The 22,185-nt window shown below is 47.6% G+C and overlaps 1 protein-coding gene across 1 annotated transcript; it reads right to left on the bottom strand.

Moving 5' to 3' along the window:
* Window positions 1-15,575: 15,575 nt before the first annotated feature.
* Window positions 15,576-21,660, bottom strand: STMN1 (stathmin 1). The gene is made up of 5 exons (XM_035019434.1): window positions 21,594-21,660; window positions 19,852-19,924; window positions 19,187-19,359; window positions 16,619-16,810; window positions 15,576-16,094 (listed from the first exon to the last, which is right to left on the bottom strand). The coding sequence occupies exons 2-5, from the start codon at window positions 19,862-19,864 to the stop codon at window positions 16,023-16,025; spliced, it is 450 nt and encodes a 149-aa protein (XP_034875325.1). The 5' UTR covers window positions 19,865-19,924; window positions 21,594-21,660; the 3' UTR covers window positions 15,576-16,022.
* Between the last annotated feature and the right edge of the window lie 525 nt (window positions 21,661-22,185).

Raw genomic sequence — 22,185 nt, 5'->3', positions numbered from 1 at the left:
ATATAGACCAAGATCTGAGTGTAAAAAAGAAAGCTGTAGATAGTTTGTAGAGAAAGAATCTTTTTTTTTTTTTTTTTAAGATTTTATTTACTTATTTGACAGAGAGAGACACAGCGAGAGAGTGAACACAAGCAGGGGGAGTGGGAGAAGGAGAAGCAGGCCTCCCGTGGAGCAGGGAGCCCAATGTGAGGCTCGATCCCAGGAGCCTGGGATCATGACCTGAGTCGATGGCAGACACTCAACGACTGAGCCACCCAGGCACCCCGAGAAAGAATCTTTGAAAAGGAATTTTAGTGTGTGGTCAAGCTGGCTAAGATTAAAATTCATTCAAGAATAAGCTTTAGCGGGGCGCCTGGGTGGCTCAGCCGTTAAGCGTCTGCCTTCAGCTCAGGTGGGATCCAGCCCCACATCGGGCTCCCTTGCTCAGCGGGAAGCCTGCTTCTCCCTCTCCCACTCCCCCTGCTTGTGTTCCCTCTCTCGCTGTCTCTCTCTCTGTCAAATAAATAAAATCTTAAAAAAAAAAAAAAGGAATAAGCTTTAGGGCCGCCTGGGTGGCTCAGTCGCTAAGTGTCTGCCTTAGGCTCGGTCATGATCCCAGGGTCCTGGGGTTGGTTCCCACGTCGGGCTCCCTGCTCAGGAGGGAGCCTGCTTCTCCCTCTCTCTCTCTGCTTCTCTCCCTGCTCATTCTTGGCTCTCGCACTCTTTCTCTCAAATAAACAAATAAAATCTCTCTAAAAAAAAAAAAAGAACAAGTTTTAATATCAAAGTATACTGGTGCAAAATTAGAATTTGGCTTTTTTTAAGATTTTATTTATTTTTTTGACAGAGAGAGCACAAGCAGGGGGAGCGGCAGGCAGAGGGAGAGTGAGAAGCAGGCCTCCCGCTGAGCAGGGAGCCCGATGTGGGACTCGATCCCAGGACCCCGGGATCATGACCTGAGCCGAAGGCAGCCACTCAATTGACTGAGCCACCCAGGCGCTCCTTTTCTCTCTGTTTTTAAAAGGACAAAGTTTGGGGCACCTGGGTGGCTCAGTCAGTTGAGCATCTGACTCTTGATTTTGGCTCAGGTGGTGATCTCCTGGGTCGTGATCTCGGTCATGAGATCGAGCCCCACCTCAGACTCTGCCATCAGTGGGGAGTCTGCTTGAAGATTCTCTCCCTCTCCTCTCCCTCTGCTGCTCTCCCCCTCTCATGCATGCACTCGCTCTCTCTCTAAATAAATAGATAGATATTTTAAAAAATAAATAAAAGGACAAAGTTTTCTCTTTTTTTTTTTTAGATTTTTTGGTAAATTTTTAAAAAGATTTTATTTTTAAGTAATCTCTACACCCAACTTGGGGCTCAAACTCACAACCTAGAGGCCAAGAGTTGCACGCTCCACCAACTGAGCCAGCCAGGTGACCTAAGGACGAAGTTTTCTTAGATTATTAGTTTGCTCTTAATAAGAAACTGTAAACAAAGGTTTTTATTTACCTTTAATGTAATCTGCCTAGAAAGAAAAAGATACTGTTTTGCCTTTATCAAGTCTGTAATTACATAGAATTTTTAAAAAACTGAGTCTTCTCAATATTTTCTTTAAAGCTTATTTATATTTTTTAGTAATCTCTACACCCAACATGGGGTTCGAATTTCCAACACTGAGATCAAGGGTCGCATGTTCTTCCAACTGAGCCAGCCAGGCAGGGGCCCTGGGTCTTTTCAACTGTAAAAGAGTGAGGCTTTTTACAAATATTTAACTTTCTGTATTTGCCTACAAATTGTCATTTTGGTTAAATGGATAACTAAGCATTATTTCACAGTGACCTATGATCTTGTTTGACCAAGTGTTCTAAAATGGGTTTTTTTTTACTTTTTTTATTTGAATATAATTGATACACATTTTAAAACCTTTTTATATTTTTTAGTATTTTTCCTTTAGAATTATTTTATTAAATCATAAATGTACAACTTCTTAACTCTACACATGCACTTAAATTTTTTTTACATTTTTTTAAAGATTTAAAAGATTTAAAGATTTTCTTTATTTTATTAAAGATTTATTTATTTATTTTAGAGAGAGAGAGCATGAGTGGGAGGGCAGAAGGAGAGGGAGAGAGAATCTCAAGCAGACTCCAAGCTGAGCACAGAGCCCAACATAGGACTTAATCCCAGTACCCTAAGATCACAACCTGAGTCGAAACCAAGAGACAGATGCTTAACTCAATGTACCACCTAGGCACCCCATTATTGTTTTTACATTTTATTTTTAAGTAATCTCTATCCCCAACATGAGGCTCAAACTTACAACCCCTGAGATCAAGAGACACAAGCTCTATGGACTGAGCCAGCCAGGTGCCCCAGCACTTAAATCTTTTTAAGGGAAAAACATGTCTTATTATATCATGATCCTGGCTAATAGCTTTTCAAAACTTAGAGAAAAATCTTTTAAAAAGTTTCACAGGTCATCTGAAACTTACAAATTCAACATTATCAAAGAAGGAATACTTCTACACTCTTACAGAGACCACTAAGAAGAAACAATAATTAAAAAGCTAAGAAACTGGGCACCTGGAAAAAAAAAAAAAAAAGAAACTGGGTACCTGGGTGGCTCAGATGGTTGGTCGTCTGCCTTCAGCTCGGGTCATGATCCCGAGGTCCTGGAATCGAGTCCTGCATCGGGCTCCCAGCTCAGCGGGGAGTCTGCTTCTCCCTCTCCCCCTCTGCCTGTGCTCTCAATCTCTCTCTCTGTCAAACAAATAGAATCTTTAAAAAAAAAAAAAGCTAAGAAACTGTCTCAAAAGCATTTTTTGACAAACATCCCAAAAAGCAAATTCTAAATGAAGTCATTTTTATCTCTAGCTAATTTGGGAGATTTTTCAGGGAGCCCCTGAAACATCTCAAAGAGAGAGATTAAATTAATCAGACATATTTGATACATTAAATTACATGGGAAACATTGTCAAGTAAGTGAGGATAAACCTTTTTCGGTTATACTGTGTGAGTAAATGTTATTCCTATAAGTGTTATTGCATAAAATTCTAAAATTCTGATATGCCCTGGTAAAATGTTATCAGTCATAATTTTAGTTATTATCTTAAAATGTATGTCACAGAAATGACCAAATTTCATTGTCAATTAGATTAAGCATGACATTTTTAAGTCTTTTGACATTTACAGAGTTATATACTCAGATGTTTCTTCCTGCAAATGTGTTTTATCATCAGAGAAATTCATGGAAACGAATCTATCTGGAATGCAGATTTTTGATAACTTTCAAATCATAAAACTAAACTGGGTATGAATTTCCAAAACTAGTGGAAAAATGGATTCAAACAAAGTGAGAATTAATAACATGGAACCAAAGGAACTGAAGAAGATGATCATTTTTATGACTCTTATTTAAAATATCACTGGTTTTCTGGGCACCTGGGTGGCTCAGTCGTTAAGTGTCTGCCTTCGGCTCAGGTCATGATCCCGGGGTCCTGGGATCGAGTCCCACATCGGGCTCCTTGCTCTGCAGGGGGCCTGCTTCTCCTTCTCCCACTCCCCCTGCTTGTGTTCCTGGTCTCACTATCTATCTATGTCTCTGTCAAATAAATAAATAAAATCTTAAGTAAAATAAAATATCACTGGTTTTCTAATGTTCTGCTTTTCCAGATTTGGGAAAATCTTTGTCTCTTACGCTATCAGCAATTTGATAGCGTGAACGAAGATGAGATGTTTGTGAAAAAAGATGTTTCTTTTTCCTTCCTACCTGATCCTGCCAGAATTCAAAAACTCTTGAGTATTCTTTTTATATATATATGAAAGATTGTTGTGTCTTTCCTCATTAATCCAGCTCGAAGGATCAACATTCTTTTTTTAATGTTTTTTTAAATTAACATATAATGTATTATTTGTTTCAGGGGTACAGGTCTGTAATTCATCAGTTGAGTATTCTTCTGATGGCAAAATAATTATTTACGTAAGTTCAATGAGAATCTTTTCTCCTTGCAACAGGAGACAATTAGAAACCCTGGTTATATTACCAAGGCTTTGACTGGAATATTATATTTGAAAGAGATGGGCCTAGACTCAGGTATGACCAGACAGTTTTAAGGAACTAAGGTTGACTTTACAGAGCCAATAAAGCCCCTTAAAAAGGCTTAACCTGGTACCTTGCTTACAATTCTCCAGCAAGGTAGTTTTTTGTTTTTGTTTTTTTTTTTAAATAGGCTCTAACATGGAGCCTAACATGGTGCTGGAACTTACAACCATGAAATCAAGACCTGAGCTGAGGTCAAGAGTCAGGTGCTTAACTGACTGAGTCACCCAGGCGCCCCTACACACAAGGCAGTTTTAAAAAGAGCTTATATATGGGGCACCTGGCTGGCTCAGTCTGAGCATAAGACTCTTAATCTCTGGGTCATGAATTTGAGCCCCACGTTGGATGTAGAGATTCCTAAAAAAAAAAAGAGAGAGAGAGAGTTTATATGGTCAAGAATCATTCTTGCAACAAACATAAATAATCAGGCAACATTTAATGCAAACAAATTAGTTTTACTATTAAAAATATGAAGGTAATTGTAGAGAGAAGAAACTACATTTGCATCTTTGTCTGTATCAAATTCTAATCCTGTTAACTGTCTTTGAAGTTATATACCTATAAATTGGACTGGATCCCGAATTCCTCCAGTTTCTTCAAAAATCTGGCAATGACTCCCAACTAATGTTTCCAATTTTCTCCTGCCCTTCTGATTTGGAACTGGTAAGAACAAAGATTGCCCCTGAATCTCCTTGGAAGGGACTCTACCAGGCCCTTTTCACCACCCAAAAGGCAGCCAAACTCTGGGGACTTGCACCTTGGATATGCATCTCACAGCTGGAAAAGGTTCCACTCGCCCTCTGGTCCTATATAAGCGATGGAGACCCCTCCAAATCATAGTGATGAGGAAGAGAAGCAGCTGACGTCAAGGTGAACTGCTTCCTCCCAAGACATCAGGTCAAGACTTCATACTTTAAAGACAAAACCCTTTCTTCTTTCCTTTACTCTGACCCTGGCTTGGAAAGACAACGACAAAGGGGTAAATTTTGCCTTTCAGACTGTGGATTTGTCACCAAACATTCCTTTGTGAACCGGAGGTTGTGAATATCACAGAAATTAAACAAAAATATCATGGGACCCCTGGGTGGCTCAGTCAGTTGGGCATCTGCCTTCGGCTCAGGTCATGATCCCAGGGTTCTGGGATTGAGCCCATGTCAGGTTCCCTGCTCAGAGGGGAGCCTGCTTCTCCCTCTGCCTGCCACTTCCCCGGCTTGTGAGTGCTCTCCCTCTCTCTCTCTCTCTCTCTGGCAAATAAATAAATAAAATCTTTAAAATAAATAAATAAACAAAAATGTCATGATCTGAAGAAAAAGAAAAAAAAAGTCACCATCTGTGGATACCGTGCCAAAGGAGCAACAAGATTGGAGAACTACAGAGCACTAGCTGAGAGTTGCGCTAATGTCTTAAATTTTGGTTGCATTTTTCAGTTAAGCTGAGAGTCTGATCAAAATGGAGGAACTATTTTTAAAAATGGCTCAAAATAGTGTCACTTATGTTAGGGCCCCACATCAGTAAACCAAGATTTAATGCCTAACCTAACAATGGTTTCGACCTCCGAGAAATGTAACCCTTAACCAGCCCAGCTGGAATCTCCTGGTCAACAGGCGGAGGTATTCCCCTAATAGACCTCTACAATTCCCCTTGAGAGGGTGACCTTGCCTAAAACAATGCGTTCTTTGCTAATAAATTCCTTTTTCTACCCCTCTCTGCCTTTTTTTTTTTTTTTTTTGAGATTTATTTATTTTAGAGAGAGAACATGAGCAGGAGGGGAAGTGGGAGAGAGAATCTCAAGCAGACTCCACACCGAGCACAGAGCCCGATGTGGGGCTCAATCTCACAGCTCTGAGATCATGACCCGAGCCAAAACCGAGAGCCAGACACCCGACCGACCGTGCCACCCAGGCGCCCCTGCCCCTCCCTGCTTTTAAAAACCATTTTGTACAGCTCCTTGAAGCTCTCCTCTACCTGCTAGAGGGGCTGCTGACCCATTCATGAATGGCTCAATAAAACCAATTAGATTTTCAAATGTGCTCGGTGAAAAAAAATTTTTAACAACTGCAAGCCCAGGAAGGAGGGCTGGAGGAGATGCTCTGGCCATGTGGACCTCCTGTTGCCAAGGGTGACTGCTGACCATCGAAAGCTCACAGCCCTTCTCGGGGAGGGGGCGGAGAGAGGCGGAAGAGGATGCAGCCTGGCATCCCCTGCTCCAGGTGCTCAGAGATGAGGCGCTGCTCTGCTCCCGGCCACACGCCAACTCCCTCTCAGCGGTGGGCGGGAAGCTGTACCCCTCGGCCCACAGAGATCCTGAATCTGACCTTGTCTCTCCATCCCATTGACCGCACCTCCATCCAAGCCACCTTCCTCTCTCCCACACGCCTGCTCCCCACAATCCACTCTTCTCACAGTGGCCGAAGGATCCTTTACACACATGACCCAATCACATGCTCCCTGCTTAAAGCCCCCAGAAGCTTCACATGGCTCATGAAATGTCATGCGACCCCTCATTCTGGCCCATAGGCCAGTGCGGCTGGACCCTGACCACCGCCCTGGCGCCAGACACCCCGCCTCCCCTAATCCAGCCACGAGGGCCTTGTTTATGCTCCTTCCTCCCACCTGCTGGTTCCTGCCTTTGCATGCTGTTCCATCTGCCAGGAGCACGCCACGCCCAGCCCACCTCACCTGCAGAGACCCTCACCCCTGCCGCAGTCACTGCCTCTACCAGCCCTTTCTATTCCCTCCAGGGCACTCATCATCCTTTTCTAATGTCTGTCTCCTTCACCAGAATGTAAGCTCTTTTTTTTTTTTAAAGATTTGGTTTATTTATTTGACAGAGAGAGACACAGCGAGAGAGGGAACACAAGCAGGGAGAGGGGGAGAGGGAGAAGCAGGCTTCCCGCCGAGCAGGGAGCCCGATGTGGGGCTCGATCCCAGGACACTGGGATCATGACCTGAGCCAGAGGCAGACGCTTAACGACTGAACCACCCAGGCGTCCCAGAATGTAAGCTCTTGAGGACAAGGACCTGCCTGCCTCGCACATCGCTAAACCCCCAGGGCCTACGGCTGTGACTAGCGTGTAGGACAGCTGTTTGTATTTGTTCAATGAATGAATGAATGGATGGATGGATGAATGAATGGAAAGGCTTGCTTTGGGTACTCTCTTAGGGACATCTAAAGAGAAAGGAGAGGAAGGAGATTGGGGCAGAGGACCTGGTATCCGAGATACGAGTCAGAAACTGGAACCAACCATTGATCATCTTCCCACCAACAGCCAAAGCCTCCTCCCTGACTGCCCGAGTGGTCCTGCCAGCAGGAGCGTATCTGGGACTGGGAGTCAGAGTCCACCTGGGGAAAACAGGAGGGAGGCGGTGGGCACAGGCACGTGCCATATCGAACCACTGACTTCAGGCTGGGATGGGACCCGACCATCTGGGGAATGGTGTTGAGCGCGCCAGCTCCTGGCTCTGCCCCTGACCAGCCATGGGTCAGTGACACAACTTTTCTGAACCTCAGTTTCTTGTCTGGAAAAGAGGCTAAGAATAGCATTGACTTCACCAGGATGCTTTAAGGATTCAGTAAGATGGGATAGGTGAAATGCTTATTTGCTACAGTGCAAAGCAAATGGCAGGTGCTCAGGAACCCTTAGCAGAAAAGAGAAAGAAAAGAGGGACAGGAAGGAGTGACAGAGCACAGAGAGAGGTGAATTTTTTGAATTTTTTTCAAAATTCACATCGCTCATGAAATGTCAGTAAACCAGCAGCAACCCGGTCTGACATGCTGGGAGTTTGTCCCAGAAAAGATATAGAAATGTAAAGCATCCCACACTTTATAGCACCTCCTCCCCAAAATGGACTTTTGAGTTCTCCTGGTTCAACTCCCTCATTTTACAACTGTTCTGAGTCCCAGAAAGGACAAAAATTTCTCTAAGATGCCCAAAGAGATGGCAGAAGAGTTGAGCACAGAGAGGTGGCCAGCTGGGGAGGGAGACGCTCAGATGGGCCAGTGCAGGAGATTATGAGCTCCCTGTTCTCCTCAGTCTGGAGAGGGTCTGCCTTCCTCTGTCCCTGCAGCTCTTTAGTGAGGGGAAATGGTGGACAGAGAAGACCCTGGAGTCCACAGATGGAACACTGGGCTTGGAGGGACAGAGAGGGGCAGGGGGCTGACCTTCCCATCACCCAAGCACCGGGCTCTGTGCTATGCCCGTCATTAAATTTGGCCCAGGCTCAATACTCGTCCAGCCTGGGAGGGGTTATTCCTATTTTATGGGTGAGGATGGGAATGCAAGGCCGGGGAGAGCTAATGGAGCTGGAACTTCAGTCGTATTCTGTGTGACTCCAGGAACGTCTGACTTGCTTCTCTCTGGGAATTGAAAGGGGGACCACCACTAGCTGCTTATAAACTGGGTCAAGTCTTTTCTTTCTGGCCTCGAGCTCTTCCCCTGAACAAGAAGGGTAGACTACAGGGGTCACCAAGGGCTTTCCCAGCTGGAGCTGACTTTACTGGAATTCTAAACCAACACGCCTCCCCCGGATGAGTCAGGAGGAAAGCCTGCCAGAAAGCCTGGCAGCCTCCCATCCGACTTTCTTGCCCCCAACTTTCAGGGTAGCCCTGCCCGGGGAGAGCCCCGCTTCGGCCCTGCACCCCAGATGGCATGGAAGCCTCCTCTCCCAGCTGGACCTCATCCCTCACCCTTTTCTGGGGGCAAATCTCAACCCAACAGTTTAGGGAAATGAAGCCAAACAATGTATCAAGCCCTACAGTCAGGGGCCTCTTCCCCACCCCCTCCAACACCTTCAAGGCTTTGGGAAGCCCACAGGTCAGGATGTAGGTTAGTGCTTCTCAAACTAAATTCAAAAACATAGGGGTGCCTGGGTAGCTCAGTTGGTTAAGTGTCTGCCTTCAGCTCAGGTCATGGCCCCAGGGTCCTGGGATCAAGTCCCAGGGCAAGCTCCCTGCTCAGCAGGGAGTCTGCTTCTCCCTCTGCCTCCCTCTCCCTGCTTATGTTCTTTCTCTCTCTCTGTGTCAAATAAATAAAATTCTAAAAAAAAAAAATTCAAAAAGCATGTTTATCTGCAAAGAACTTCCGCTTTTGGAAAATTAAGGAAATCCACCAGACAGTGGTGGTGGTTACAACAGTGTGAGTGTACCGAATACCACTGAATCATGCACTTAAAAGTTAAAGTGGCATATTTTATGTTATGTAGATTTTACAATGAAAATTTTTATAGATAAAATGAATAAAAAAGATGCAAAGTACTAGTCTCGACTTTAATAGTATTCAAATGACCCTGTGCAATGGTTAGAAAAGTTTCTAGATGCTTACTTGCAATTCTGGGTTCTCACGGCGGTCAGCAGAAAGCCTGTGGCCTGGCCAGGGTCCGAGGGCCGCTCGGATAGCGCATAGCATTCACTGAGGCTGCGGAGAGGCGGGCTCTGGCTTTGGAAAGCTTCTCAGGAGACTGACCAGAAGGAACAAGACTCCTGCATCCCTGCCCCTCCCCCCCCCGGAAGGTACTTCTAGATAACAAGCCACCTAACCCCACGCAGCCCCCTGAGCCAGGCATGCTGGTCTGACTCATGGCTGGACCCCTCCTTCTACCCCCGTTGCATCTCCCAGGGCCTTCTCGATGTACACGATTATTCAGGTGTCCCTGTCGGTGGCCAGTGATACACAAAGGCAGCTATGGGGGGGGAGGGGGCGGGGGCTGGGGTGAGCTGGGAGAGGGAAGGACAGGGTGGAGGGTGAATTCTTTTCTTCTAGCCCCTCGACCAAACTTGGCCCAAGCCTCACCTCCTGCGGGAAGTCATCCTGGGCCTGCAGCTGCATGGAGAAGCCCCCACCTGCGCCCCCCACATCCCAACACCGGTCTCCCCGTATTTGTATTGAATGGTTGACATGGTAAATTCAGCCGTGGTGCTGCTCCTCTGTGGCTTGGGAGGGCGATGGAATGTGGCTCGGTGTGAGGGTACGGCCAGGGTTCAGGCTTTTACCAAGTGCCCCTGGGCAGGGCACGGTCCGTACAGCTGAGCAGTGGCCCCGATGGCCGGACCCTGGGCCCATCTCCGCCAGACTTCGGGGGACTGGAGAGGGAGAACTCTTTTAGGGATATTTGCATCCTGAGTACAGTGGTCTCTGCTTGCTGAGCAACAGAAAACACTGTGGGTTCTAAAATGAACCAGACACCTAGACTCCAGTTTAGAAATTCTACCTCCAAAGGTCTGATGAGGGTCCCTGAGTCTATTTTGAAAAACCCAGCTGGTGTCTGGCCCATAAGAGGTGTCGGCAAGCGTTTGGAGACGGTGCTCCTGGAAGTGCAGCCTGTCTTTGGCAGAGACAGGGACTGTGGCCTCTGGGAGGGGGGCTCGGGGACGGCAGAGGAAGGGGTCACTTTTTACTATATTTCCTTTTGTACCATTTGGACCTTTGACCTAAAATAAGAGTCTGACTGACTGATGGAGTGGCGGTCATCTGTGTCTGGTTCTGCAGACTCAGGCCTGCAGCCGGGGCCCTCGACTTCCGTCAAGGACAGAAGTGGGTGGGCTGGAGAACAGAGAGCTGTAGAGCGCACGTCCCACCTCAAGGGGGCAGCAGCTGCCCAGAGCCTGCTGACTGCATCTGGGCCTCGCGGGAGCCCAGGACTGTCAGATCTTCCAGGTTTTTAAAGATAAGCCCGAAATCAGATTTTCGAGTGGAATTCATTATCAACTCACTCACAGATTTAAACAGCCGGGGTTGAACTCAAGCTGCCTGCAGACAGGCTCTGGCTGCAAGCCACCAGCCTCTGCCTCTGGATCTGAAAGGATGTCATGAAGGGTAGCGCACCTCTGAGGCCAATCTGCAAACCAGGGCAGAGCCATCCTCTGCTTCTAGAAAATCCGACTGACTTCCCATGGGGTCCACACAAAAAGAGGACAAAACAGGTGCCCCTAGGTGGACCACAAGAGTCACCCACCAACTCATAATGATTTAATTCAGCACATATTTATTAAAGATTTTTTTTTGAGAGAGAGAGAGAGAGCACGAGTGGGAGGGGCAGAGGGAGAGGGAGAGAGAATCCCAGGCAAACCCCACACTGAGCACAGAGCCCAGCATGGGGCTTGATCTCAAGACCATGAGATCACGACCTGAACCGAAACCAAGAGTCAGACGCTCAACTGACTGCACCACCCAGGTGCCCCAGCACATATTTATTAACCTCCCACCACATGCCAGTCTCAGAGTCAGAGATCCAGTGGTGAATTTAACAGGCACAGTCCCTGCTCTCTGAGAACCTTCCTTCTAGCTGGAGAGACATACTTGAAAGAAGTAATTGCATAATCATTGTTATGTGATACATAAGGAGCTGCAGTAAAGCTGGGGGCTGATTAAAAGTTAAGGTTTGAGTCCTGAGGGATGCCTGAGTGGCTCAGTTGGTTAAGCATCTGCTTTCGGCTCAAGTCATGATCCCATAGTCCTGGGATCAAGTCCTGCATCCTTGTTGAGCAAGAAGCCTGCTTCTCCCTCTGCCTGCCATTCCTTCTGCTTGTGCTCTGTCAAATAAATAAAAGTCTAAAAAAATATAAAGTTTTGAATCCCAACTCCACACTCTTAGGTATGTCACTTTGGGCAAATCTGAGTTTCACTTGCCTCATTTCTTGCCTGTAAAATGGGTATAACATCATAGGGTTGTTCTGGGGATTCACTGAGATCATGCAAATAATAAGCTCCCACATAAGAGGGGAGCCTAGGTTTGGCAGGGAGTCCCCCGCCCCACGCCCCTCCCCATCCTAGGGATACTGGGGCTTCTTGCCAGCAAGGGGAGGGGGAGGCCACAGATTGAAGGCCCCGGGCCGGACTCCTCCTGTACCTACAGAGGCTCAGTCCCCTCCATTCTGTGGAGGTGGTGGCCATGGGCATCTGGCTCATCTCCTGCTTCTGTTTCTTACCCTCTCTGTCCACTTCACAGCCCACTTGGCCCCAGTAGGATTTGGTGCCCAAGGACAGGGATGGTGTTGCTCACGACCATGCTGGGAGAAGGCTGGGCCTTTCCAGCTCTGGGCCGCAGCCCCTTCACTGAGCTCTTCGAGCCTTATAACTAAGCTTTAAGAATCTGAACGCATGTATAAAACAAGCCAGAAAATCTTCCCTGGGCCCCTTCAGTGCAGAATACCAGCTTCTGCTGGCAGAGGTCTCAGCCACAGGACCCTTAGGACCTTGTTTGACCTGGACCAAGAGGCAGGAGGCAGATGGCAAGGGACTGAAGCGCCAGCAATGTTTCTGGGGCCGTGAAGTTCAGCTCAGTGGGGGAAATCCTCAGTGGTCAAGACATGGTTCCCGACCTCAGGGGTCTGCAATCTCACCAGGTAGAGAAGACCCAGAACCCCAGTCTTGGATTTGAAAGGGAGCTTCCGGGGCACCTAATCCTACCTTCCGCCCAAAGGGGAAAGCTCCTTTTAAGGAGCCCAGCTTTCCTCTTTTTCTTGTTCCCAAATGAATCACGTTTAATAGTGATTCAGACAAACTGAATTAACTGTAAGGTGACCAAACCATTATCTGAGAGGACAGACTTACTGGGAGCGCTAAAACATCACTGGAAATCAGAACTTTCCACTGGGAGAATAATCCACACGGTAGAAAGGGACACTTTTTATAAAGGACTGTGGGTGGCGGGTGACACCTCTCTTCCCCAGCATCACCGGAGATGGTCAGCAACTGCCTTTCTGAGGAGGGGGGCCCTGGCTGAGTCTGGGGCACCGGGAATTGTTTGGAACAAGAGATGTGAGTGGCCAGAGCAGCCCCCTCCACACGCAGGGCCTGGAGTCAGACAGTGTGCCTAGACCCTCGCCAGCTGCGAATCTCAATCAGGTCAATAACCTCCTAGCCCTGCTTACCTCCTCTGCACCCCAGGGACGATCTGTACTACCTCACAGGGTTGGACCCAAGGAGCCAACTTACATAAAAATGCCTGAAAGTAACTCTCAGTCAACAGGACCTCATTACAGGCCCCAACGCCCCCATCACCCCGAGTGCTTGTCAAGGGCTTCATTCGTTATTAAGTGCTGGGGTCCGTATCTGACCCCTCAGAGGACTGGCTGGAGTCTTTCCTCCTCTATTAGGCTTTCCAGGCCACCAAACCACTAAAGCATACTTGGCTACTATGAGCTTCTGGCGGGGAACGGTATTCTCAGCTAAGTGTTGTGCAACTCCCCTCCCCTTCACCATCAGCACGTGGCGCACTGGGATCCCATTTTCATCACTAGCGGACAGCCCAGTGCGTAACACACTCCAGCTGCTTGGACACAGCAGATCTAAGGGCCTTCCCATCCCTCAGATCTCTTTTCCACCAAGGCCAGTCAATCACATCTAAGCACAAAAGTCTCAGGAGGAAGGGACAAACCTCATTTTCCACTCAAGCCAAAAGGAATGGAGTGGGCTCCTTGACAGCCCCCGGGCTGAGGGTACACCTCCTGGCCTTGCAAGACTACCTACGCCTGAGGGGCTGTCAGGGAAGGCTGGCCCCACCGGGAGAGATGCGCGCTGGAGGCCAGGACAGAGAACACCCAGGCTGGGGTAGTACACACACACTCCCCGGACGTCACGGGTACCCACTCTTCCTTCCCTCCAAGTTCTATGCCAAGAGTAAGAACGATTTTAACTAACCTAGTTCAACCTTCTCATTTTTGTCCAGGAGAAAACGGAGGCCCAGGACTAAGTGCCTCTCCAAAGGTCAGAGGTAAAATAGCAAGCCAGGGTTTCTGAGGTCATGGGTAAGCTGCACCCGCCCTTCAGTTCCCTGTGACGCATCACTGTCATGAGGTAGGAACTCGGGACCCTTGGGATGTGAAGTCAGAGCCACCATGGGGTTGGTGGGAACTAACTGGGGTATCCTCCCTCAGCCCATCTTGACTCTTTTCTTGCTTTTCCCTAAGTTCTGTTCCCTTCCCTGCAGGTCCTACAGGAACACAAGTTTCCTGCCATCTCTCGGACACCCAGTAAGTAACACTACCCCAAGTTTCTATCTTCACACTGTCTTCACATCCCAGCTACTCACAACTGGCATCTAAAACATCCCTGTGGGCACCAGGGATGTCACCCACACAAACCTCCAACACCTGCGACGTGTCAGAGACTGAGGATAAACAATGCTGAGTTCCTGCACACAAGCCTTACTTTGTTCTATTTATTGTCTGAACTAGCGTCCGACTAAACTACACTTGATCTTGTTGTTTGCCCTGCATGGTCAAACTCTTTACGTTCAGCTTTTTCCCAGAACTACAACTGATCATCTTGGTCTAGGTAAATTTGGAACTCAATTCAAGGCACACAAAAAGCTGCATCATCTTTTCCAATTTAAGAGTATAAACTTAGCTCACTCACTAGCCTCTGGTTGAGAATAGTTGTCATTTATATGCGTGCTAGATACTAAAGCGGGGGGTGCCTGGGTGGCTCAGATGGTTAGGCGTCTGCCTTCGGCTCAGGTCATGGTCCCAGGGTCCTGGGATCGAGCCCCGCATCTGGCTCCCTGCTCCTTGGGAGCCTGCTTCTCTCTCTCTCATGAATAAATAAATAAAATCTTTAAAAAAAAAAAAAAAAAATACTAAAGCAGGGTTCTAACTGTGCCTCTACACACACACATACACACACACACACACAATTTAATCCTAACAACATAGGAGGAAGATTGCCATAGGCCACTATTATCCTTTAAGTTTGGTAAAACCCAAATCAAAGATAAAGCCGGAGCTGAGGAAATCCATGCTCGGCACCCAGCAGACCCTCCCCCAGCATTAAGTCACCCGGCACGCTTTCTTGCTATGAGGTGCTGGGCTTCCAAGAGCTTTTATACAGATGTCTGAGAAGCAAATAATCATATGCAATTAAGGCTATTTCCCAAATAGCATAGGAAAGCTGCCAAAGGCTGTCCCTGAATTGAAAGGCAACACTCTGACAATGGTGAATATTGTAACCTCCGGATACAAGATGAAGGAGATGCCAACCTGAACCACCCAAATCACACGTCACTCTGGAAAAGAAGGTTCCTTTTAGCCTCTGCACCAAAGGTTGCTACGTGGGCCCAGAGAATGATATTAAATATTCCAATTTTGGAGTCATGGCTTCTATGGCAGGAAAGTATGAGAGAACACATCCCACCCCCACCTGTAACAGAAAGCCAGTAAACTGTCAAATACCGCTAACCAGGATCTCGCGATTTCCCCTAAACCCTTCTCTCGAAACCCCGTGTGCCTTCAATCTGCCTTTTTAACAGGGACACGGGAACAAAAATAAGCTTGTTTGCAAATAAACATCTGAAAGACTATCATAGCAGCTGATCTGGGCCAAGGCATCAAAACAAAGTGATGATTGTGGAAGAAGACAATGCAAAGGACTCTGGAGCGAGAAACTCCAGGGCAGAGAACTTGCGGCGACATGTGCACTGGGTATTTCTGGAGGCCAAAGGCCCATCTGGAACGAACAGAAACTAGGAAGGTCTCTGTCACTCCAGAGTTTATTACCTGTACAGAAAGGAGTCCCCGCCGACAGCACTGTGCAGCTTTATTAACCATTCAAGTACAGTAGCATCTGGGAAGATCGGGACAGAATTGGGATTTAAAAGTGAACAGATATTCAGCATCTAACAGTTTGGAAGAAGCCACTACATACTCTTTGCACAAACATGTTTTCACAAAGCCAATACAGTACTAGCTGTTAACCCAGGACGCCAGGTGCACTGAAGTAGAAAAGATGCAACAAGAAAAAGTAGCTACATTAGAAAGACTTCAACACTTTAGAAAAAGAGTACAACACTTTCCGTTTCTCCCCTTTAGCCCCGAAAACAACATCATACAATCTGGATCTACCTATACAGTCCTACATCAGCTTCTAGAAGATTTGTCAGGAGGGCAAAAATAAAATGACACTGGCCAGTACAGTCTTTGGATATTTGGGCAGGGGAAGGGGAGAAAGTCAGTGCTCAGAACAAATTAGTCAGCTTCAGTTTCATCAGCAGGATCTTTGGATTCTTTGTTCTTCCGCACTTCCTCAACGTGCTTGTCCTGGAAAGAAACAGCATCCGTCAGTCAGTCAAATCACAAAGCCTGCCAAGCCGCGCACCCTGAAAGAGGCCCGACGGCGGCATCTGGGCGTGCGTTATATACTACGTTAGTGGGAAGCACACAGAGTTCTAGAACATTATCTTCAAACTTCCTTGGGTCACTCATGGAACCTGATGACTGAGGCTCCTACTGCTCTTTCAAAGAATGTACGGTTTTTTCTGGAAATCACTGAATACCCCATCTTACTTTTTTTTAAAGGTTTTATTTTTTAAGTAATCTCTACACCCAATGTGGAGCTCGAACTCACAACCCCAAGATCAAGAGTCGCATGCTGTACTGACTGAGCCAGCCAGGTGCCCCCGCTCCATCTTATTTTAAAAGAAGATACCTCTCATTTAATATGTTGAGCCCCGAACCTGAGGACAGAGACACCCAACGCCTTGATCAAGGCAATTAGTTCGAGCCACCTCACGGGTGCAGACTTCAAGCTCTCGACCCTCTCACAGCAAAGCTGGGCCACCGACCTTCTCCCGCAAGCGCTCCAGTTTGGCAGCCATCTGGGCCTCTCGGTTCTCTTTGTTGGCCTCCATTTTGTGGGTCAGCTTTTCTTCCGCCATCTTGCTGAAGTTGTTGTTCTCCTCTATGGCTTTCTGAAGCACCTCCTTCTCGTGCTCCCGCTTCTCGGCCAGCTGCTTTAAGACCTCGGCTTCGTGGGACTGAAAAACGTTTAACAGGCTAGACGCTCTGAAGTTTATTTAGCATTAAATTTTTGACCAAAAAAAGTTATTAACCAGGAGGACTGAAAAGAGGCAGAAATTGAGATCTCTTTAAATATAACCTAAGCCAGGGCCTGAATCGTCTGTACCAAAATACTGTGAAAATCACCCTCTTTTTCTAGTGTTTGTATTTACTTTGGAAAACTGCCCAGGTTTGTTCAGTCTTGCCCAACTGTTCTCTAAAGGAATCCCTGTTAAGATTTACTGTTTAATGGTAACAAGAGGACTTGTAACATGCACAGGGGAAATGGAGCTGTACTGTCAAGAACTGGCTATTGAACTTCAACGTCCACCTGAAGAAAATTAGCTTATTATAACAAAAGTAACCATTATCGATAAAAAGAAAAAAACATGAATGATAGGGAATTTAAGACTAAGTCCCCAGATTACTATTTGAGCCAGGCGGGATTTCTGTTTCATGGAAAAGCTTCATCGCTTCTCTCTCTGGAAGTGGCATTCACTTCCACGCCACTGGAGCTGTTACCACGGTGCGCCTCCTTCAACAGACTCAACACTCAACAGCATGTTACCAAACAGATTCCGATGTGCCTGGAAGCATCACCGAGGCAGGAAAACTACAGAGCACCTGCCGCTGGTTCTGTTCACTCTCTTCTGCAACATCCTAGTCCCAAGTTTCACTATAGAAAGCACAGGCTACTGACTACAGGGCCAGGGTTGGTTCCTTACAGATTTCTCCGTCTAGCCGTTGGCTGCATTTCCTCACAAACTCAAAACTCCACAAAACTCCCTCAACCTCCATAGGAGCTCAAACTGCGCAGACGAGCAGGTAGGAGACGGAGCTCCCTAGCCAACACTGCCACCCAACCCGGGGAAATGAACGGCAGCGCCGACAGAGGGTCAGTGCACATTCACACGTGGCACTGAAACATACAGGGCACGTGGTACAGCAGCTTCAACAGGGGCCTGTATGTGTGGTTAGATGTGTCAGACTTCACACTGTACTGTGTTGGTCAGGGGCACGTTACTACCTCACCTTCTTGTGCCTACTTTCCTTCATTTTATTTTGTTAAAAAAATTTTTTTTTTAGGGGCGCCTGGGTGGCTCAGATGGTTAAGCGTCTGCCTTCGGCTCAGGTCATGATCCCAGGGTCCTGGGATCAAGTCCCACATCGGGCTCCCTGCTCCTTGGGAGCCTGCTTCTCCCTCTGCCTCTCTCTCTCTCTCTGTCTCTCATGAATAAATAAATAAAATCTTTAAAAAAAAAAAAATTTTTTTTTTATTAAGTAAATTCTATACCAAACGTGGGACTTGAACTCACGATCCCAAGATCCAAGAGCCACGTGTGCTATTGACTGAGCCAGCCAGGGCCCCTCCCTAATTTTAAAATTAAACCCACTCACCTTAATCAGGGTTGTTGGAAGGGAATAAGAATTTATATAAAGTTCTGCATGAAAAGAATACTGAATGGAAGGAAATGCACCAAAATGTTAACAATGGTTATGTCTGGGAAGTAGGGTAAGGAATACTTTTAATTTCCTATGTATAAACTTCGGATTCCCAATTTTTCTATAACAAGCATATTAATATTTGTTGATCTTTCTGATTTGGGTTTGTTTTTTTTTTTTTAAGTAGGCTCCACACCTAGCATGGAGCCCAACATGGAGCTTGAACTCAAGACCCTGAGATCAAGACCTGAGCTGAGATCCAGAGTCAGACGCTTAATTGACTGAGCCACCCAGGTGCCCCTTTTCTGATTTGTTTTTAAAAATGGGTATTTTATAGAACTGCTTAGGTAAGAGAAAAGCTGCTCAATATCATTAGGCCAGTTGAGCAACACAATCACATTACCAGCAATTTAAAATGTTTTTATTGTACAGCTCTCAGGAAAAAAAACAAACCACACAGGCACACGTACAAACCAAACCAAACCAGGAAAAAAGGGGGGGGAGGGGGAAGAATCATCCACCAACAAATCTATTTTTCAAAGAGAAAGCAAGAGAAGCAGGAACTTTGGCTTCAGATAGACCTAAGCTTGAATTCTGGCTCCAAAACTCACTAGCTACAGGACTTGGGAAAATGACAACATTTCCGAGACCATTTTCTCATCTCAGTATCTCAGACATCTACCCTTTTAGGGTCAAAGGGTTAAAGGAGAAAAACAGAAGTAAAGGACTTGGTACATAATATGAGCTCAGTAAATGATGCCAGGCATTTTCTTCTAGCTGCTGGCATATGTAATTTTCACAGTTATAATCACATCTAGCTCCAATTCTGTTTTCCTCCTGTTACGGAAATAAAACTGATCTGCCACATTATATAAATAAATATCCTGTTTTCTGTGAATTGTGATGTTTACCTTGCGTCTTTCTTCTGCAGCTTCTAATTTCTTCTGAATTTCCTCCAGGGAAAGATCCTTCTTCTTAGGAGGGGAAAGGGGGAATTCTGGGACGGATTCTTTTGATCGAGGGCTGAGAATCAGCTCAAAAGCCTGGCCTGAGGCACGTTTCTCCAGTTCTTTCACCTGGATATCTGGATTTGATCATATTCATAATGTATTCAGAAAAATGGGGTTTTCCTATTCTAGTAAACTATCCTATAATTTTCTAGAAACCAAATCAATTTAATGAATAGAATTCGGGCTGATAAAGAAGCTGTGTTCGCAGGCAAGAAATTATTTAAATACCACCTCCCACAAACCCAAAGCTCAATATTTTTGGATTAAAAAAATGCCACTCTGAGATATCAGTGTTTGACAATCACTTTAATAAACAAAAGGAAGACTTGTGCAAAACTCCACAGTTTTGCTCTCAACCAAGCCAAACCATCATATTATGAAACAATTAGGAGCTCTCAGTACATTCAAGTGATAATTTTTTCTTCTTTATTCTCGGGGATTTATAAAATGGGTTTTTGATAAGACGAAAATACAACTGCCCAATTAATGGCTTAAGACTTAAATCCATCTCCTATTATAAAATCCTAAACCCATCACAATTCAGCTTTTCCAAATAGATTACCTACCAGAAGAAGCCATGGTGAACAGAAGACAAGAGACTGGCAGTGTATTCTACACAATCCACTGGCAAGGAAAACCCTGAAAACGATTTTCAAAAGCATGCGATCAATTTCTTTGCATTTCTAGGTCATTGATCCAAAGGGACCTCAAATCAAATCCACATAAATCAGTGTCAGAAAAATCACTACCATGGAATTAAATAAGACATCATTAACTAGAAAATTATAAAAATCAACAAAATACTGAAACACTGGTAAATTTGAACTGAATAGAACATTGGTTGCAGAAAATCAAGTCAACCGAGCTTGCCTGTTCAAAAAATATCTTGGATTTTAAAAATTAGACGACGTTAAGTCCCAATATATTTTTTCCCCTAAAAACTCTAAAAATTTCCCCCCACAACGGCGAAAAGATATTCCAGATTCAACTCAACAGTGAGACCGGAGCCATCTTAATACTGCCTACAACTCATTGTGCAAATGAAATGCCCACCCCTGCTTTGTCTGCGTCTGCCATGGTGGAAAACAAAACGCCCAAGCTAATATCAACCAGTATGTTGAACTCCTATTGTTCCAGAGGCTTAAGCTCCTTAGCCAACAGCGAGCAAAATTAATCAGTTTTATGAACCTTTAGGCTTTAGGTTATAATATTTGCTGCCTTATATCACGAAAAATTCTACATCCCTACTTGATTTTTTTTAAGGTCATTATCCTTGTACACCCCAGGCTAATAAGAAAACCTAAGATTGCAGGTTTCAACAGCTGGAAATTAAAAACCCTAAGCAGCGAAACGGTCTAACCCCCGCAGAGCAAGAGACGCAGCACCGGACCCAGAATGGGCGTGGCCCCGGACCAAGTGAGGAAAAGCGGGTGGCCGCCCCCGGCCAATCAGAGCACGCCCTGCGCTCCGGCCCCTGGCCCCGCCCCCTTCCTCCCCGCGCCTTTTCGAATCTCCCCGAACTCACAACACCCCGGAGCCCGCGCGCGTGGGAAGGGGAGGGATGGGCGGGGCTAACGGTCCTATCTGGGTAACTCCGCCCTCCCCGGGCTCGCCTCGCGCTGACACCCCCCCCAACTCCCGCCAAAACCATCTCGAGGCCGCCCCCACCCCCGCAGCAGCTCGGCGGGTGGGGCAGGCCCGGGGAACCGGCCGTGGGGTAGCTCAGGCATCGGCCCGCTACCTCCTCCTTTCACTCTCACCCACCCTGCCTCCACCCTAGCTGTCCGCGCCCCCCGCCGCGAGGACAGGATTGCTCTCGTGGGATGTCAGCCTCTCGGGCTCGGCCCTAGTCCCTGGGCGAAGGCGACAGCGGGGAGAGGTAGCGGCCCTAGCCGCCCGCAGTCCGATGCTATGGCCGCTGCCCTCTAGAGGCGTCGCCCCGCCCCTTCAGACAATGGGGACCCCAGCCGGGCTGAGCTAGCAAGTGAAAGGAGAGAGGCAACCGAGGGCCCACGCCCCCTATTGTCTCCAAGACGGCACCCAGGGCTAACGCCCAGGGCTTGCCCAGCTGGCCGCGCCCCCTCCCCACGATAGCCGCGCCCCCAGGGAGCGGGGACAAAGCCGAGGCTCCGCCCGAGCCATACACAAAGCGGAGCGACCCCCGCCCGCCAGTCCCACTTGGGGCCCGCGGCCACGCCCGCCGCCCTCCGGCTGGGGGTCTCTGGCATGGCCTGGCCCCTCCCGCCAGCCGCATCCCTCTCGCTGGCCCCCAGCCTCCAGCCAACTCCTCCCAGAGCCCCGCACCCACCTGCTCGGTCCGAGCCGCCTGGCCACACTCTGAGCACCAACAGACCCGGGCGTGCACAAAAGCGCCAAACAGCAGCACGTGACCTCCCCACCGGGCTCTCCATTGGCTGAAACCAGCGGCACGTGCCGCCCCCTCCCCCACAGCACAGGTGGCCCCGCCCCTCGGGACCCCCGAGCACCTCGGGAAGTGTAGTCCAGGCTGGCGGGGTAGGGGGACAATGCGAGGGGTGGGGGGCATTTGGGGGTCTCCTCGGATGTGAGCAGGGGGCCCGGGCGGTTGTCTGGCCGCTGGAGAGGGCTATACTGTGGTCCCTAGCCTGGATCTGAGCCAGCTCTCCCATCCCTAAGAAAAGGGCGGGGCCGGGCGGGGCGGGGTCCCTCCCTACCTCTCAGAGGGTGGGCCCCTGGACTCCTCCTCCGTGGAGCCACGTGCCCCGCATCGCCCCAAGGGCAACACTCGGACAGCGCAGTGCCCCACCCCTTGCTGCCACCTAAGACGCCCAAGCCCTTGTTACAGGACAATGCGACTCTTTGCCCCTGTAAGGCCCCCCTGCAAACCGGCGCCCTACCTCGACACCCGCGTGTAACCTGCA

This window comes from Mirounga leonina, unplaced genomic scaffold, assembly GCF_011800145.1.
Source record: "Mirounga leonina isolate KUSES-001 unplaced genomic scaffold, KU_Mleo_1.0 Mir_173, whole genome shotgun sequence".
NCBI classification, from domain to species: Eukaryota; Metazoa; Chordata; class Mammalia; order Carnivora; family Phocidae; genus Mirounga; species Mirounga leonina.
This window is presented reverse-complemented; position numbering and strand designations above follow the sequence as displayed.